The sequence below is a fragment of the Barbus barbus genome (genome assembly GCF_936440315.1).
Source record: "Barbus barbus genome assembly, chromosome: 32".
Taxonomy (NCBI): domain Eukaryota; kingdom Metazoa; phylum Chordata; class Actinopteri; order Cypriniformes; family Cyprinidae; genus Barbus; species Barbus barbus.
The window spans coordinates 27928965-27948917 of NC_136760.1; the positions used below are offsets into that span (position 1 = coordinate 27928965).

The 19953-nt window shown below is 40.3% G+C and overlaps 1 protein-coding gene across 1 annotated transcript in view; it reads right to left on the bottom strand.

Moving 5' to 3' along the window:
- Positions 1–19953, bottom strand: part of LOC306852630 (A disintegrin and metalloproteinase with thrombospondin motifs 14-like) — a gene marked incomplete at its 5' end in the record, with an annotated part of 62086 nt that overhangs the window by 30247 nt on the left and 11886 nt on the right. Inside the window, 2 exons of the mRNA XM_079389616.1 lie at positions 8542–8738; positions 12943–13099. Coding sequence (XP_079245742.1) covers positions 8542–8738; positions 12943–13099 — 354 coding nt within the window. The remainder of the gene's footprint in view (positions 1–8541; positions 8739–12942; positions 13100–19953) is intronic.

The following is a 19953-nucleotide window of genomic DNA, read 5'->3' on the forward strand; positions in this document are numbered from 1 at the left end:
TTGATTTTTTTAAATGCAATAATTCACACCTGATTTTACATTTACATTTATTCATTTAGCTGACGCTTTTATCCAAAGCGACTTACAATTGCTATATATGTCAGAGGTCGCACGCCTCTGGAGCAACTAGGGGTTAAGTGTCTTGCTCAGGGACACATTGGTGTCTCACAGTGGATTCGAACCCGGGTCTCTCACACCAAAGGCATGTGTCTTATCCACTGCGCCACCCCCCCAGAGATTTTCTGAAGAATCGCGTGACACTGAAGACAGGAGTAATGACTGTAATAATTCAGCTTTGCTTCACAGGAATAAATGACATTTTAACAGATATTCACATAGAAAACACTTATTTTTAATTGAAATATTATTTCACAATATTACTGATTTTACTGTATTTTTTATTAAATAAATGCAGCCTTGGTGAGCAGAGGAGACTTCTTTTAACAACAACATTAAACATGTTTAATTATTCAACATTTTTGACCAGTAGAGTATATTACCTCAAGTCTTGGTTGATTATTAACATTTGGGTTTGTACACTTTCTGGCTTTAAAATGAGACCCAATATTACCAGGGTGCTGGTGTTCATTTATTATTATTTTGAATTAATTTTTAATATTTTCTGTTTTCATTTGAATAATTAGTCAAAGTTTGTTTGTTTTTATCATTTTTATTCGTTTTATATTAAAAAAAAAATAAAATAAAAATTAATATGTCTTCATAATTGCCATTCATTTTTTAGTTCAGTTTTAGATTGTTATTTTAGTACATAAATATAAACTAGTGCTGTCAAAAGATTAATCGCGATTAATCGCATCCAAAATAAGTTTTTTGTTTACATTATATATGTATGTGTACTGCGTATATTTATTATGTATATATAAATACTCACACATACAGTATTTATTTTGAAAATATATACATTTATATATTCATATTATTATATTTTATATTATATATAAATATATTTAATATATAAACATAACATATTTTTCTTAAATATATACATGCATGTGTTTGTATTTATATATATATATTAAATATACAGTACACATACATATATAATGTAAACAAAATGTTTTATTTTGGATGCGATTAATCTTTTGACAGCATTAATATAAACTAAATGAAAATGAGAAATGCTGCCAGGCAACTAGCTAAATTAATAGGTTGTTTTTAGTAAGTTTTTTTAATATTTTATTTTATTTTAGTTCAAGTTTACTTTATTTGAATTTGAAAAAAAAAAAGTTTATGGTTTTAGTTACATTTAATAACCCTGATAAGGACACTGAAGCCTGAATCCATTTGATTCTGGTAGGAATTTCGAGCAACGTCGTCTTAAAAAAAAAACAGCACACTTCACCGCAGTTTATTATGCAATGCTAAAAATGTCTGACCTACAAAAAAATGTAGCTTAGGCTCAAAGTCTGACACGTGGCATGCAGTTAATGAACCTCTGGTGTGGAATTTAAACAGAACGTGCTGCATCAATCTGGACGTGTTCAATCGCCGCCGTACCGTCCACAAGACATGTCAGCACAACCTCAGCTTTGAGCGCAGCGCACGCAGCCAGAGGGAAAACAGCCGTGATGTTTTTTCCATATATCAGGAAAGACAGAACATTCAAACACTTGATCCTGCAGCCGAGGTCATGGAGTTTACAAATGCATTCTGGTTAAACGCATGGCCGTCGTTTCCTCTCGGCTCTGTTTTTGTGCCTCATGCTGGTTTGGCTCAGTGTGCCAGAAATTTAACAGCGGTGAAGGTTGAAGATCAGCCTGGGGAATATAAGGCTAAGGTAACGCTGGAGGAATCAGTTGAGGTTAAATCCTCTTGAGTTACCCGTCCTCTCAGTAAAGCCACTTTTACGGCACGCCTGCAATAACAACTCAAGTTTTGCCGTTTTTCCACATACTGAAGAGAAAATCAATAGGAAGAGGACAATAAATACAAGGCAGGATACACTAAAGTAGGGCACAATAATCTAAAAGTAATCCACACAACTCCAGTCCATCAGTTAACATCTTGAGAAGACAAAAGCTGAAACAAATCCAGCATTAAGACGTTTTTAACTCAAATATGAGTCTATAAAAAGTGTTCTGGTCTGAATCAGGAGAGAAATCTGCAGATCAAGCAGCGTTTACAAGCCAAAACAGATCTAAACAAATATGTGGCTGGGTTTTGATGTGAGAGACGACAGGAGATAAGACGACAAGAAACATTATTATGGATTATGGACTTATATTTCTATATTTTTATATTTCAATGTCTTGATGGATTTGTTTCAGCTTTGGTCTTCTCTGCGATTTAGTTCAATAAACATTCACTGCTTGTTTTAAAGTGAATCTTCCCAGAATTGTAATGAGAATGAAAAGTGTTTTCCGTCAAAATAAAAGTTCTGCAGTTTAAGAGTTGATCAAGTTACAGTTTTTTTTTTACATTTTATCAGCTCTTGCATTCCCTGGGAATCGAACCCATGACCTTGGCGTTGCTAGCGCCATGCTCTACTATTTGAGATACAGGAAAGCCTTAATAGTAATAATAATGATAATAATCTACCTTCATGTGAGACTCATTTGTGCTTTTTATATATATATAAAATTAAACTACATATACACGGCATCTGGGGATTGTGGAGAGTTTTTTTTTTTAGCTAGTTGTGAGATTTAAAGTTTGTTTCATCGCTGACAGATGTATAGGAACTGGCTTTTTCATATCCTAATTTGTTAAACAGCACAATCCCCTTCAAATGCACACAGACTGTAATTACATCCAGGTTTGGGTCGCAGACTCGGCATGATGCAATTGGCATCTCACCACACTGACACTTGCCTGGAATGATGTGAGCGGATATTCTGATCCAGACGTGCACGGATGACTCTTTCAAGTGTCCTGCAGATTGATGTCAACGCGAAAGGAGACATGCAAGCCTGATGAAAGCCTGCGCTTTTCTTATTTGTAAACGTGTTTGCCAATTTATGAAGTGCAACCCAGTCCGACGACCTTCGTGACAGCCTCGTTTGTGTTTATTTACAGCAGAAGGTCCAAGTGAGCTCACCTGCAGCTCTGGAGAGCCGTCTCAGTCTCTACAGGACACACATACACATGTCAGGCCATCAGTCACAGGCAAACGTGAATGTCTGACAGCCACCTGCATAAAAACACACAATTTCTCTGCTCTGACAGAAGGTGAACGGAGCCCACAGACAGAAATATGAATGCTAACGCAACAAACCTGCATGAACTGTACTGACCTGCAACCGGTTCTGCAAAAAACTTTCAAATCTAGTTTAATGAGCATGTGGCAGCTTATCAAATATTTTGACTGAGGTTCATCATCTGATATAAGAATGCTGAACACATTTTGATTTGCTCGTTCAATGATGAGAAGCGCAGCTGTTCTCTGAAGGTGTTGAGCATCTCTCGCCGGAGTACAGCATTACACCAACGCAGAACAAAACTGGGCCGCTTCTCAACACATGCAACAATACAAGCATTGTCCGCGGACTCTGCGCTGTCCAGAAATCAGTCTCCAGGTGGTACGACACCCACAATGCCGAGCAGAGGAGCTTAACGCAAAGTGCAGAGTGATAGGAACCAATAATGATGAAACAGTTCCTTTATATTGCTTATATATATATATATATATATACAAACCCGATTCCAAAAAAGTTGGGACACTGTACAAATTGTGAATAAAAACAGAATGCAATGATGTGGAAGTTTCAAATTTCAATATTTTATTCAGAATACAACATAGATGACATATCAAATGTTTAAACTGAGAAAATTTATCATTTTAAGGGAAAAATAAGTTTATTTTAAATTTCATGGCATCAACACATCTCAAAAAAGTTGGGACAAGGCCATGTTTACCACTGTGTGGCATCCCCTCTTCTTTTTATAACAGTCTGCAAACGTCTGGGACTGAGGAGACAAGTTGCTCAAGTTTAGGAATAGGAATGTTGTCCCATTCTTGTCTAATACAGGCTTCTAGATGCTCAACTGTCTTAGGTCTTCTTTGTCGCATCTTCCTCTTTATGATGTGCCAAATGTTTTCTATGGGTGAAAGATCTGGACTGCAGGCTGGCCATTTCAGTACCCGGATCCTCCTTCTACGCAGCCATGATGTTGTAATTGATGCAGTATGTGGTCTGGCATTGTCATGTTGGAAAATGCAAGGTCTTCCCTGAAAGAGACAACGTCTGGATGGGAGCATATGTTGTTCTAGAACTTGAATATACCTTTCAGCATTGATGGTGCCTTTCCAGATGTGTAAGCTGCCCATGCCACACGCACTCATGCAACCCCATACCATCAGAGATGCAGGCTTCTGAACTGAGCGCTGATAACAACTTGGGTTGTCCTTTTCCTCTTTAGTCCGGATGACATGGCGTCCCAATTTTCCAAAAAGAACTTCAAATTTTGATTCGTCTGACCACAGAACAGTTTTCCACTTTGCCACAGTCCATTTTAAATAAGCCTTGGCCCAGAGAAAACGCCTGCGCTTCTGGATCATGTTTAGATATGGCTTCTTTTTTGACCTATAGAGTTTTAGCCGGCAACGGCGAATGGCACTGTGGATTGTGTTCACCGACAATGTTTTCTGGAAGTATTCCTGAGCCCATGTTGTGATTTCCATTACAGTAGCATTCCTGTATGTGATGCAGTGCCGTCTAAGGGCCCGAAGATCACGGGCATCCAGTATGGTTTTCCGGCCTTGACCCTTACGCACAGAGATTGTTCCAGATTCTCTGAATCTTTGGATGATATTATGCACTGTAGATGATGATAACTTCAAACTCTTTGCAATTTTTCTCTGAGAAACTCCTTTCTGATATTGCTCCACTATTTTTCGCCGCAGCATTGGGGGAATTGGTGATCCTCTTGCCATCTTGACTTCTGAGAGACACTGCCACTCTGAGAGGCTCTTTTTATAGCCAATCATGTTGCCAATTGACCTAATAAGTTGCAAATTGGTCCTCCAGCTGTTCCTTATATGTACATTTAACTTTTCCGGCCTCTTATTGCTACCTGTCCCAACTTTTTTGGAATGTGTAGCTCTCATGAAATCCAAAATGAGCCAATATTTGGCATGACATTTCAAAATGTCTCACTTTCAACATTTGATATGTTAGCTATATTCTATTGTGAATAAAATATAAGTTTATGAGATTTGTAAATTATTGCATTCCTTTTTTATTCGTAATTTGTACAGTGTCCCAACTTTTTTGGAATCGGGTTTGTATATATATATATATATATATATACAGTATATTCAATCATTTGAATTAGATTTAATTTTTTACTTTGTGTTCATATTCATTTTTAAGTTTTAGCATTTGGTAACACTTTATTTTAAAGTGTCCTTGTTACACGTTACATGTACTTACTATTATAATAACATGCATAATTACATGCAAGTAACCCTAAGGCAAACCCTAATCCTGACCCTACTCATATAATAAGATTACTCAGTACTTAAATGTATAATTACACTGTAACAAGGACACCTTCAAATAAAGTGTAACCATATTTTTTTTAGTTCTATAGCTGTTAGACTGTGTCTCGTGTTTCCCTCCTCTTGTGCCCATATTTGGTCTTCCTGTTCCTGTCCTCGTTTGTCATCATTAGTTCATTTGTCCCCAGCCCTGTGTTTAATTACTCCTCACCTGTTTCTGTTCTTCCTCATTGATTTCCCTGTGTTCTTAAGCCCTGTGTTCCCCTGCCTCTGTGTCCGGTCTGATCGTTGAGTCCGCGCTGCCCGAGCACCCCCGAGTGTCCGCGCCTCCAGAGCTCCCCCAAGTGCCCGTGCCTCCAGAGTGCCCCACAGAGCCCGTTCCTCCATAGCACCCTCTAGTGTCTGCGCCTCCAGAGTGCCCCCAAATGACCTCACCTTCAAAGCACCCCCTAGTGCCCGCTCATCCTCAACTGCTCCCAGAGGGGAACTTCCCCAAGAAAATTTTTGGGGGGGGCTATAGGGTCACGGCCTGTGTGGCCGCGCCGAGGGCCAAGGCCACAGAACCCCTTTACCCGTCTTGGCTACTAGAAAAAATAAGGCCGTGGCCTCCCGAGTCCCTGGATCCGCCATGGCCTCCTGAGTCTCCTGATCCGCCATGGCCTCCTGAGTCTCCTGTCCCGCCATGGCCCCCTGAGTCCCTGGATCCACCATGGCCTCCTGAGTCTCCTGATCCGCCATGGCCTCCTGTGTCTCCTGTCCCGCCATGGCCCCCTGAGTCCCTGGATCCACCATGACCTCCTGAGTCTCCTGATCCGCCATGGCCTCCTGAGTCTCCTGTCCCGCCATGGCCCCCTGAGTCCCTGGATCCACCATGGCCTCCTGAGTCTCCTGATCCGCCATGGCCTCCTGTGTCTCCTGTCCCGCCATGGCCCCCTGAGTCCCTGGATCCACCATGGCCTCCTGAGTCTCCTGATCTGCCATGGCCTCCTGTGTCTCCTGTCCCGCCATGGCTCCCGGAACGGGCCCCGCTCTGGAGGCCGGTAGCCCGGCCCCCTGACCCCATTGGATGGTGTATGGCGCGTGGATGCGCCTTCCGGAGGGGGGCGTGATGTTAGACTGTGTCTCGTGTTTCCCCTCCTCTTGTGCCCATATTTGGTCTTCCTGTTGCTGTCCTCGTTTGTCATCATTAGTTAATTTGTCCCCAGCCCTGTGTTTAATTACTCCTCACCTGTTTCTGTTCTTCCTCATTGATTTCCCTGTGTTCTTAAGCCCTGTGTTCCCCTGCCTCTGATTCCGGTCTGATCGTTGATTCCTGATCGTCTCTATCCGTGTCTCCTGAGATCCCTGTGTTCTGAATAAAGTTCAAAGTTTAAGAGTTCCTCGCCTCCGCGTTTTCCTTCCAAAGAGAGATAGTGACAATAGCATTCATTAATCTTATTTTAATGTTCATTTCTACATTTACTTATGCAATTTTTTTTAATCAAAAGTGATATCTGTTATTATTAGTTAATGCATTGTGAACTAACATGAACAAACAATAAAAAATAGCATTTTTATTAACTGACAGAAACAAATATTTATAAATGCTGTAAAAAGCACATATTTAACATTGTTAGTTCATTAATGCATTAACAAATGAGAGCTTATTGTAAGTGTTACCACATGAAAAGGTCTAAAACTTCATTAAATATCTAAATCCTGCTCTGAACAAGCAAACACTGGCTGCTCAGCCAATGATAAAAATGATGACGTCGAAAGAAAGTATTTTCTTGGATTTCTTTACACATATTGTCTCTCACAAAACTGTCACTAGAAGCGAGAAAGAGACAAGCATATATTATATATAATACATTTATAACTGTATATAAATATATATATATATATATATATATATATATAAAGAGGAATATATAAAATATATTTATAATAATTACATTTATTCAATATTTATACTTATATTTAATATGTATACTTATAAATATATAAGTGTGTGCGTGTGTGTGTGTGTGTGCATAGATATAATGCACAAACACATTTTTCTAAAAATAAATTGCTAGCTAAGCATACGCGCGCGTGTGTGTGTGTGTTTTCAGGCCGTCTGCGTTGGACCCATGACCCCTGGTCTCCCTCAGGTCAGTCAGCGGTCTAGCGTGTGGATCAGCCCACCGCCGCGGTCCTAACGGTGACAGTTACAGAGTGAAACCGGCTCCCTGTGAAAATCTGACTGAGTGGATTTGGCGAGCGTAAGCAGATTAAGGTGGCAGGACCTGGTGGGACGCGTTTTCAACAGGTCTTTTCTCTGGTTCTCGCTCTAGTAATCCTTCCACAGACGCAGTGCTAGAGAGGTGTGCTGCGGGTCAAGAGCAGTGAACCGTGGGCACAGAGTCACCACAGGGTTGCTTTCAAGCTGGTCTGTGGGATGTTGTGTGCAAATTTGCTTCCAGAACCAAACTAATCGAGCAGAAGAGGGCAATTACAGTGCATTTTTTCTACTCGGCCTATCCTGTGTTCATTCATAACTGTCTGGTTTGGTTCAGCTACCAAATCAGACAGCAAGAGACTACAGCGGACACTGAGGTCTGCTGAGAGGATTATTGGTGCCTCTCTACCCAACCTCCAAGATCTTTACATCTCCAGAGTGAGGAAAAGGGCTAAGAAAATCACCTTGGGCCCCACACACCCAGCACACTCTCTCTCTGAACTGTTGCCCTCTGACAGATCACTGAGAAACAAAACAGCCAGACACAAGAACAGCTTTTTCCCTCAGGCCATGTCCCACTTGAACAACACACACATAACACACCTCAGTACTGTACATCTGCAAATAACTCTTCAAACCTTCATCTGTAAATAGCACATATTCAGAATTCTGTCCAGGGACATTTTATTTTTCTCTATATTTTTATTGCTATTGTTATTGATAATTTATTGTCTATTGTCTTTATTATTAGTGTTTTTATTACCTTAATTATATGTATGTCTGCACTTTCTGTACTGGAAGCTTCGAACACCAAGATGAATTCCTTGTGTGTGTGTAAACACGCTTGGCAATAAAGCTCTTTCTGAAATCAGTCACTTACGATGTTCATCAGCGTCAAGACGTAGTTCTGCACATGCTCTTTGCCATGAAAGCGCACGACCGAATCGTCCACGGCAAGCAGAACCTCGATGTTGTAGTCGTCTTTCTTGGCGTGTCTGCGTTTGCGCTCCGTCTCTGACAGCTTCTCCTCCAGCACATTGAGCGCGTTCGGCAGCTCGGCGATACCAAAGTCTGTGACTGAAAACACCAGAGATTTACTGCAATGCAAACAATGGGTTTCTGCTTTAGTATCATCAAAAAAACTTCTGTATGCAACAACTGAGACACATTCACAGCCGCATCTTCCTGACTACAGAAACAGCTTGAGCTGCAAAAAGAAATCTGTCTGCTCCTAAGTGTTATGAAACAATAATCATTAATTATAAAACATGTATTTCTGCTTTATTTTAGGAGCGTTTGCCAAAGACTGAAGCGTCCCAGATCACAAGGCACATTATCCAGAATAAATGTAGACGGGAAATATTAAATGTTGTTTCAAAGTGTAAAACAGCATGAATTTTGCATTTCAGAACAAGGGAAGCGCACACAAACAGAAGAAAGTTCGATGTTTAAAGACTCAATATTTACTATCATTGATTTGTTTTGGTTCTAAAAATATAACAAATTTATTTGATTATTTTACCCAATATTTTAGTGCACCAGAGTTAATTTAGTGTAACATAGATACTATTATAGTTTTTATTAATATTTAGAATTTGGTTTATTTTTATGTTTTCCATTTTCATTTTAGTTAAAGTTTAAGTTATTTAACTGTTGTTTTTATTTTAGTTTTAGTTATTTTAGTCCATCAACTTAAATCTTATTTTATTTCCACTGAGATAATATTATAATTTAGTTTTTATTAATATATTTGTATTAATTTTATTAATTTTTATATTTTCATTTCAATTTTAGTTATTAAACTCTTGTTTATTTTAGTATACTATTTTTATTATTATTATAGTTTTAGTTTAGTTTTCATTTTTATATTTTTCCATTTTCATTTAATTTTAGTAAAGGTTGTAATAATTTTGTTGCTTTTGTCATTTAAAATTTTTGAAATATATATATACATGTCTATATAAACTTTAATATTTTTATTTCAGTTTTAGTTATTTTAGTACATCAAGTTGTCTAAATTTAAAAAAAAAAAAAATTTATTTGATTTAATTTAGTATTTATTTAAAGTAATCTTTTTTTAATGGTTTTAGTTATAATTCCCCTGGTGTGCACTGAGTATATTTATGCTTTTAAACCAGCAACTTACTAGGTTTATTTATCATTTATTCATATTTTGCATGAAGAATTCAGTATTCAGAACCAAAACTAGAATGACAGAAAGATAAAATGATCAAATCAAACCTCTAAATGCGTAACTGAAGGTTGGGCACAAATTCTATTGCAGCAAAAGAAAGGTACAGCCGAGGTAAATATCATAGTGAAGAAACGTCAAGACCTCTGGCACATCTCTCCATAAAACTCAAGACATATGGTATTTACATTGACGCTCTCCCATTATTTCACAGACGTCAGAGCTAAACGAGCTGCAGGCCGGTCTAGACTTCAACTACTGAGCATCATTATTCTCTCTCTGGATTCCTCTGATACAGGTGTGAAGCATTAAAGCGCCGTACAGCTGCAAAACTACAGGATATTTCAAGAGTTTTGCCATATTTTATGATTATTAGTGTTCTTTCAGGCTGCATTATGGCATCACCAAACTCCACTTCATATTGCATCTAACAAACCCTTTCATAAGTTCTTCCTCGTCTTGTTCCGCTCCGTATTTCTCCAACAACTACCTTAGTTGTATTTGTTGTATTTCTCCTGAGTGTCATTTAGAAATAGTGGAAGTGCTGAAGTAACAATCTAGAAAGTTTTGAACAAACCACTAAGTTTTTAAGGAGGTAATTGCATCGTATTCTTTGTATTATAACACAGCACATGAATACGGTGATCATTCAATATTAAAAGCTTTTTTAATTTCTTTTGAAAGAAGCCTCCTCTGCTCACCAAGGCTGCATTTCATTGATTAAATATACAATAAAAACAGAAAAATTGTGAAATATTATTCCAATTCAAAAAAGCTGTTTTTGAATATCTGAGCTATGTGAATATCTGTTCGAATTTAATTGATTTCTGTGATCAAAGCTGAATTTTCAGCATCATTACTCCAGTCTTCAGTGTCACGCAAACCTCGCTGGGGCTGCTATGACGTAGGGTGTTCCGAGCAGTTTCTAGGGTGTTTAGCATGGTTGATAGGGTGTTATGGGTGGTTGCTAGGGTGTTTAGGATGGTTGCTAGGGTGTTCTGAGTGGTTGCTAAGGTTTTTCGGATGGTTGCTAGGGTGTTCTGGGTGGTTGCTAGGGTGTTTAGGATGGTTGCTAGGGTGTTCTGGGTGGTTGCTAGGGTGTTCTGAGTGGTTGCTAAGGTTTTTAAGATCGTTTCTAGGGTGTTCTGGGTGGTTGCTAGGGTGTTTAGGATGGTTGCTAGGGTGTTCTGGGTGGTTGCTAGGGTGTTCTGAGTGGTTGCTAAGGTTTTTAAGATCGTTGCTAGGGTGTTCTGAGTGGTTGTATCATAGGTCTGCATCTTTAATAAAAATTAAAACTTGATCCTTCGTTCTATGTTGATTTGCTGCTCAAGAAACATTTCTGATCATCATCAATGTTGAAAACAGCTGTGCATTTTTGTGGAAACCGTGATACATTTTATTTTTCTGGATTCAAAAAAACAGCATTTATTTGAAATATAAATCTTTTGTAACATTATAAATGTCTTTACTGTCACTTTTGATCAATTTAATGCATCCTTGATTAATAAAAATATAAATCTCTTAGAAAGATAAATAAAAAATATATACAGACCCCAGACTTTTAAAAGGTTGTGTATACTATGGTATTTGCATCTCTGTACCATGGTATCAAACAAAGATACTAAACATAACCAGGCATGCCTTTCATGATCTGTCCGGCCAGTGAAAGATCTTTTGATTTTCTCTATTGGTTTCCCAGAGTTTTTGGACCGGACGTAACCTGTGAAAGCAGATGCTCTGGTCGGTTCGGTTGCTGGCGCTCTGCAGAAGCGGAACAGAATTTACGGCACCATCGAGGTGCTTTTATAGTAAAATATCTTTGACTTCCTCCAGTGATTCCATGACAGCTTCCAAAGTTTCTGCTTCAGCAGCTTTTGAGTTCAGCATGTGGTACGAGCACTTCAATAATCTGCATTTCAATTCCTCTCAGACCCTTCACTTTATTCACAGAGCAATACATCTGAATCTTCTGTGCACAGTCTTGCTTGATTTCAATTTCGTGTGACAGACCGAGTCTAAGCTAAGATGTATATCTTACACAGTGACAAAAAATGTTTATTGATGTACAGGTCAGAATAAACGGTCACATCTTTCATGCAGTAACTCTCAGATATGTCTCAGTCATATTTAAACGTTAAACAGAACGGTTAAATTAGGCTAAATGGAAATCACTTTATGGAAAATTGGTAACAATTTAGAATAGGGAACGCTTATTCACCATTAACTACAACTTTTCCTTCAATAAATTCCTAATTTGCTGCTTATTAATAGTTAGTAAGGTAGTTGTTAAGTTTAGGTATCGGGTAGGATTAGGGATGTAGAATAAGACCTTAATATGTGCTTAATTAGTACTAATAAATGGCTAATATTTTAGTAATATGCATGCTAATAAGCAACTAGTTAAGATACCCTAAAATAAAGTGTTACTGGAAAATTTAACTGAAAAGTATTTTAAATACTTTAAATCTTATTTTATATTTTGAAATTATTATAATATTAAAAATTTGTATAATATTTAAGTATATTTAAGTAAAATATTTTGTATTAAAATTTTACAATAGTACCGTGCAATAAAATTATTATTGTTCATTATTGTTCTTAAAGGCAATTTTTTTATTCCAAACTAGTAATAATAGTAAAATTAATAGCTAAATTACAAGTAATAAAATGAATAAAAAGTTTATTTTTATTATAGTACTTATTCTAATTTAGTAACAATAATAGTAAAGTAATAATAGTAAATGTTTTCTATTAATAATTAATTATTTTTCTTAAATACTTTTATTTTTATTTAGTAATATTTCTTATACTGATATTTATTTATTATTTAAAATAATAAATTTGATTTGTTATTTATCTCATTATATTATATTATTATTATATCATTTATTTTTATTTCTTTATTTATTATTACTATTACTTCTATTATTAAACACATTATAATGCTGTATTATAATTAGCATTTTTGTATGAATTGTGCAGCCCTAAAAACACAGAAAACCTGGAGCTTTTTAAATCAGAATCACAATTTAAAATTTAATAAAAATAATAAATAAATTTCAATTTGATTTTTCATAACCTCTGCTTTACCTTCATTATGGAGGTCATCTCGCCTCTGATCCTTGTCCCTTTTGATGGCCGACCTTCGGTAGACCACGTGGACGCGACCTTTGACCTCCACCTCCTGCTGGCCTTTCTCCAGCGGCTCGATGAAGAACTCTTCATCATCAGTGCGAATCAAGCCTGCCTGAAACCACACAGAGCTCCATCAGACAAACACAGACGATCAGAGACAAAGCAAACGAGCACATCCACCTTCAACTCCTAAAGGATCCTGGTTCACATTAGTGTTGACATTGTTTAATCACCAAGAGCCATTAAGATGCAATGTCAGAAAGAAGGACGGTCTGAACTCAATTTATGAACGAGAGCAGGACAAAAATGATTACCCTCCCATCCGTCACTCCCTGAGGCTGCGGGATTGTTCAGGGAGGAAATGGAGGACAGGGAATGATGGGAAGGAAAAGCACTGGTGGTTGCAGAAGCGTCTGCTCAAACCATTGACTGATATTTGATTCAAACAGAGCTGTTAGACTGATCTTCTACAGCACCACAAACCCCAATAACAACAGACACCGTTAAAGACTCCTTCACTTCACAGAAACAACATCCAAACGGCTGTCACTTTAATAAAAGTCCCGTCACATCAACTAAGCCAATATGACACTCCGGTCTTACAGTTTCTGACGAGAACATAAGCACTGCTTGCTTGAGCAAACCTCGCTGGGGCTGCTACGATGTAGGGAGTTTCTTTGATTCGCCTTTGACAAGGCAACCGGGCCATTGAGGATTATGTGGCAGAATTTTGCGAACTGTGTGACCAGGTGGGTTTCAATGACATTGCCCTTAAGGACATTTTTTTAAGGACATGTTTAATGCCACCACATACCCCACACTGGTCACTACAGCAATATATTGACTTTGCATAATCATTTATGTGGATCTGCTTTTACTGTGGGGACTGCGGATGAGGAACCCTGCAATCCTACAGTACCCACCGCACCAGAGTATTTCCACATCCCAGCCGTCATGTCTGGAGTTGTTCACGCCATGCCTGCTACTCCTAAGCCTTCTCACGTCATGTCTGCCAAGCCACAGCTTACTCAAGTCATGTCTGCTACGCCAAAGCCTGCTAACGTCATGCCTGCTACTCCAGGACCTGCTCACATCATGCAAGTTAAGTCAAAGTTTATTCATATCACGTCTACCAAGTCAAAGCCTGATCACATCATGTCTGCCAATCCAGAGTCTGTTAACGTCATGTCTGCTACCTCAGGGCCTGCTCACGTCATGTGCATTTATTTAGGAGCTCACGCTCCTGCCAAGCCAGAGTCTGCTCAAGCTTAATGTTTCGGGTTAGGGCTTTCTAAAAAAATCTAATCAAGCCAAAACCAATAAAAAGTGACACCAGTAACAAAAAAGACTCAACTGAATACTTGTAGGAGTACAGTGCCTTCCCTTTTTGTTTAAAATACCATCAAACTGTCATTTCAGCCTGAACGCAGCCAAAAAAGGCCAAGAAACAGCAACAAGAAAAGCATCCACAAGCTTTTTTGGCAGGAATACTATCAGCAATCCAGACCATAATGGACTGTGTTTAGCCTGCACTTGACCAACAGGACAAACACCTGTGATTTCCAACCTTATATATTTGTAAATAAGCTTAACGTCAGCGGAGAAGAAAAGATGCTTGATGATAGGTGTTAGAAGGGGGTCGAAATTGTTCAGAGGCCAGAAAATGCCAAGAGCCGAGGCTAAAGCTCTTCTTCTGCGGCTCATGCTGCTCTCGTGGAGTGGAAATTGAACTCAGGGTGTTTGGACAGACTTTTGCTCAGTGGATGGAGCCCAACGTCTGCACCGAACCACAAACTCATGGAACTAGAGCTCTTACCTGAACAAAGGCAGAAGGAAGCACTTTCATCTGGAGCACAAAGATCGTATGTGGGCCATAATGTAGGCCAGGAAACACAAATAATTATTTTTCATTATTGTAATCTTTGCTGCTGTTACAGCTCTTTCTCCAGAGGAACAGTGGACTCAAGCAGTTTATAAATACAGCTATAAATGCCTTCTTCTTGATTTATAAGCATATCTATTGCAAAGGAGATTTAAAGGCTCAGTTATCTCTCTAACAGAACAAATAAACAACGGGATACAGAACTCAGAAATATTTATTTCAAGATGCAAAAAAAAATGAAACCGCACACTTGTACAAATTTTTATTTACATATTATTTCTATGAAATTTCAAAGTTTTATGTCATTTATCAAGTGTACAGATGCATTTTTTTGCATCTTGAAAAAATATTTCTGTGTTCTGTATCCCTCTGTTTTGTGTTTGTTTATTTTTTCTGTTTGGAAGATAAATTAGTCTTTTTAAATGTCCTTTGTAAATGCTTTATAAGGTATAATTATTCCTCACTTTAGATGAGCTCACAAAAATAGATGGCTGGCAACTACCTGAATCATGAATTACAGCAGGAATATGTGTTAATAAAGCATTTATTAACACACCGAGCAACTATTATCAGGTGTCTAAATAATAAGATTTATATATATACATTTAAATATTTTATTAATCATTTGCTTACACTTTCTAAACGATCTTATGAACCACTGACAACTCCTTAATAACTGGTTTGTAAATAGCGTAATAATTTAGAAATGATAAATTGATCAAGTATGAAAATACAATTATTAAACATTATAGATATGCTCAAGAACAAAACATTTATAGCTGTATTTGTAACCTGTTTTAATGCCTATTAATGTTGGAACAATGCTTTATAAAGGATGAATTGACTATTTACTAATGGTTCATTACTTCAGAACATGAAAATGTCTAGTTAAATCTTGCAGAAACACACAAATTCAAGTTCAGATTGTGAGGTCACCGCCTGTCCATCACTTTCCATCTCCTGTGTAACTGTGACCGAGTCCTTATTGACAATACGACTGAAAAAGCAAAGTTGACGCCTCTTTAAGCACGAATATACACTAAATTCCACATATCAGCTCCAGTGTCTTTGAAGGTGGATATTTATAATATAGCGAGACGCTCTGTCCAGCCTCATACGGCCGTGAGCATTTCACACACGCAAGCTAGAAGAATCACACATGAGCAAAACGGCTGAGTAAAAATGAAGAAACGGGTTTAACTTTGACAGTCAGTCTTCGTGCACATGAACATGCATTTAGGAGTTATATAGCAAATTTACACGGCAAAGACCGCACAGAAGCACTTCTGAAGAGGAATTTATACTGTTTAATGCTGCTCAGAGGTGGCATAAATGCATTTTCTCAGCAATTACAACTGTGTGCTCTGATATTAGGGGCTGAGGTGGGTCTGAGCAGGCTTAATTTAGTCTGGCTTTTATGCAGCATTGCACCTTTACATTGAATTTTGAGCAGGCACAGAGCAGCCTTAACTCGGTTGTGTAAAGACACCTTAGATTTACATTTCTAGAAAGAAATATCTGTTTTGCGTACAGCAGGTTTTGTGTAAAATTAGGAATTAAAAGAGCTTTTTCTCCTCAACACTCGGTGTCTAAAAGTGTAAAAACAGCTGAAGATGGTCAAATTGGAGCAAAAATGAAACAATCACAATTCAGTATGCAAATGGCTGTAAGAAAACAGACCAATTGAGTATTCAAATATTTCATCGTCACTGTCGCATTCTGAAAGAATTCTGTCACTGTAAAATATTTTTAAAGTATTGGGCCTTTGTGTAATAGATGCACGTCCAAGACTGAAATGATCTGCAATATAAAGTTTAAATGGAGCATGCAAGTAAAGTGTAGATGTCAGGATCCTACCCTGACAGTCTTGTCTGTCTTGTCCCTGTTCAATGTTTCTTTGTTTGTTTTGTGTCTGAGCACATGGCTCTGTCTCTGTTTGTGTTTGCCACATGCTCCTCTTGTCCAACCTCCCTGTTTCCCATGGTCACGCCCCCTTGTTTAGTCATTGTCTAGTCCTCGTTTGCTTGATTGTGTTCACCTGATCCTCGTGTGCTCTGCTGCTTTATATTGTGTTCCTTTCCCTTGTGTCCTTGCTGGTTCGTTTTGGTGTCTACCAGTTTCTTGGTCCTAAAGATATCCTTTGATCTAGCTCAAGTGATTTTTTGATCTCTTGTCTTATTTTATATCCTCGGTTCCTTTTTTGTTTTCTCTTGTTCTGTCAAGTTCTTGTTTTTTGATTGTGTATTCTTATCTAGTGTTTTCTCTTGATTAGATTTTCTTTTGTCTGTCTTGTGTCGTTGTGTTGTCTTGTGTTATTGTGTTTTGCCCTGTCCTGTCCTTACCCAGATTCCCTGGCCTCTGACCCCTACCACCTGGAAGCAGCTCTCCACTCTCACGAGTCAGGTCTCTGGTTCTGTGAGTCGCTACCCGGCGGCTAGACTGGTGCGACTTCTGAGATTCACTTCAAGCTACGGGGTCCCTGTCTTCCTGCCTTCCTCTGGAGCTGCTGCCTCTGTGCTTGAGTCCGCTGCCACCTTGGACTGGCTCAGTGGTCATCCCTCCTGCCTGTATTGTTGTCTGCCCTGCCCCTCTGTTTGGACTGATTCACTTCTCACTCCCCCTGCTGTTTCTAGTCAACGTCTTGTCAATAAATTACCATTGTCTGCTCATTTGCATCTGGGTCCCATTTCTTGCAGATCCCTGACAGAACGAACCAGCCAGTTCAGGACCCAGCAATGAGCATCCGTATTGTTCCTCCCAGTACTGCCAAGGGAAGACTGGAACTCCAACGGGCAGTGGCATCGCTCCGCCAGCAGGGCCGGGAGGTGGGTTCATTTGCCCAATTCTTCTGGACCATGGCAAGGGGCTTGGAGTACCCGGACTCAACTCTTAAGGAGGCTTTTAATCTCTGCTTGGATGACCCCCTACCACAATGGGAAATGGAGCAACTAAGAGGCCTAGATTATTGGACCTTTTTAAAGTATTTGCACCATCGCAAGGATTGGCAGATCCTTACACCACCAGAGTCAGCCTGCAGAGACCATGCCACCCTCCCTCTCATTTCAAGTCAAGTTCAAGACCCTCTTCAGTCTCCTACGTTAAAACGTAGACTGAGGAGGAAGAGAGCAGCTAAGACTGCTGTATCGGTTTCCGAGTCCACGGAGTTAACCGCAGTCCGTGTAGAAGCGATCACGGCAAAGGATCCTAGGTCTGTTCCAGTTATCCCTGGGCCTGTCCAGTCTTCTCCAGTCATCCCCGGTCCAGACTGCAGCGACCAACCTGTTCTCTTACCCTTGCTGAGTCAAGTCCCAGATCATCTTCTGACTCCAATAAAGCGTAGGTCAAGACGAAGGAAAGCAACCCAGAACACTGCATCGGTCTCTGAGCCAGTTGAGTCCGTTCCTGCCAGTCCTGGGCTAGTTGAGTCCACTCCAGTCAGTCCAGAGCCTGTCAAGCCTGCTCCAGTCAGTCCAGAGCCTGTCAAGCCTGCTCCAGTCAGTCCAGAGCCTGTCAAGCCTGCTCCAGTCAGTCCAGAACCAGTCAAGTCAGATTCTTTCATCCCAGAGATGGCCAAATTAGCAGCAACAACTTCAAATGTGGTTAAGTTCAATATAGTCAACTCAGAAGCAGCCACGGCTGCTGCCGCCTCCCCAGTAGCAGTTGATCACACACTGCTGTGCCCCCAGAAGCCAAAGCGAAGGAGGGCCCGGGTGGTGCAGTTTGACATTGCCTCTCAAGGCGTCCCAAGTCCTCTGGTCCAAGAGGGCCTAAGCCACGAGATCCCATGCACATTGGTCCAGGTGGGCCTGAGTCAAGAGGCCCCAAGTCCAGTGGTCCAGGATGACTCGAGTCAGGATGCCTTGCCTCCAGAGGTCTTGGAGGACCAGACTAAGAAGGTTCCTAGTCCAGTCGTCCAGGTGGACCCAAGTCTGGAGGCCCAAGGTCCAATGGTCCTGAAGAAACCAACTCTGATGGTCCAATATCCAGTGGTCCCAGAAGTATGTAACCCGGTTGAACCACACCCTTGGCTGCCCACGTCACCTGTTGTCTCTGCCCTAGTGAAGGAATCTGTGACTGTTCGTGTAACTTTACCTGAACCACCTGTTAATCCTGTCACGCCCAAGAAGGGCAGTCATGTCAGTCGTGCCATGTCCTCGGAGCCTGTCCTGGTTCCAGACTTGAAGGCCTGTCCTGAGCATCCTAATCTGCCTGCTACAGCCAAGAAGGCCATATCTGTACTGCAAACCAGTCATGTCATGATCACTGAAGGGGATGCTGTCTGTCAAGTTCTGTTCTCTGAGACTGTTCCTGCCTCAGTCACAGATGCCTGCCCAGAGCGGTCAAATCCCCCAGCTATGGCCATGCAGCCCGACTCTGAGCAGTCCGCTCACCTTGTTGCGACCATTGAAGCTGTTAAGCAGCCCGCTCCCACCGTCCCGGCCACAAAGGTCCATGTCAAGCAGCCCGATCTTCCTGCAATGGCCATGGAGGCCATTCCTGGGCAGCCAGTTCTCTCAGCCACAGCTCTGGTCCAGAAGCCTCCAGTGTCTGCTCCAGCTCCAGTGCCCGCTCCTCCAGAGCGCCCTCCAGTGGCCACTCCCCAGTCAGTCCCAGAGTCTGTCCTTGCGGTCCCGCAGGGCCCGTCAGAGTCAAGCCCAGTGTCTGTCCCTGAAGCCCTGGAGTGTGCTTCCAAGCCTGTACCTGAGCCTGTTCTTGCATCTCCTGACCCTGTTTTCCAAGAATGCACCCTCCCTGCCAGTGCAGTCATGGCCCCTGAGTTTGTCCCAAGGTCCGTCACCAGTCAGGAGTTGGCTCCAGAGACCACTAAGGCCATTTTGACGACTCCACCACTGAAACAGGCCTCCAATTTCTCCAGAAGGACCACCAACAAGGTCCCCATCCCGCCCTCCCTGTTACCAAGGCCTTATGAGTTCGCTAAGCCGACACCTCCCTGGTCGGCCACAAGCTATTTCCCTGGAGTATTTTCCTCCCCAGTCCCACCCCCTATGTTTAAGGGCCCCCCTGGAACTCAAAGTTTTCTTCCCAGCCCGCCCTCCCAGTTGGTACCCCCCTTTGACTCCTTT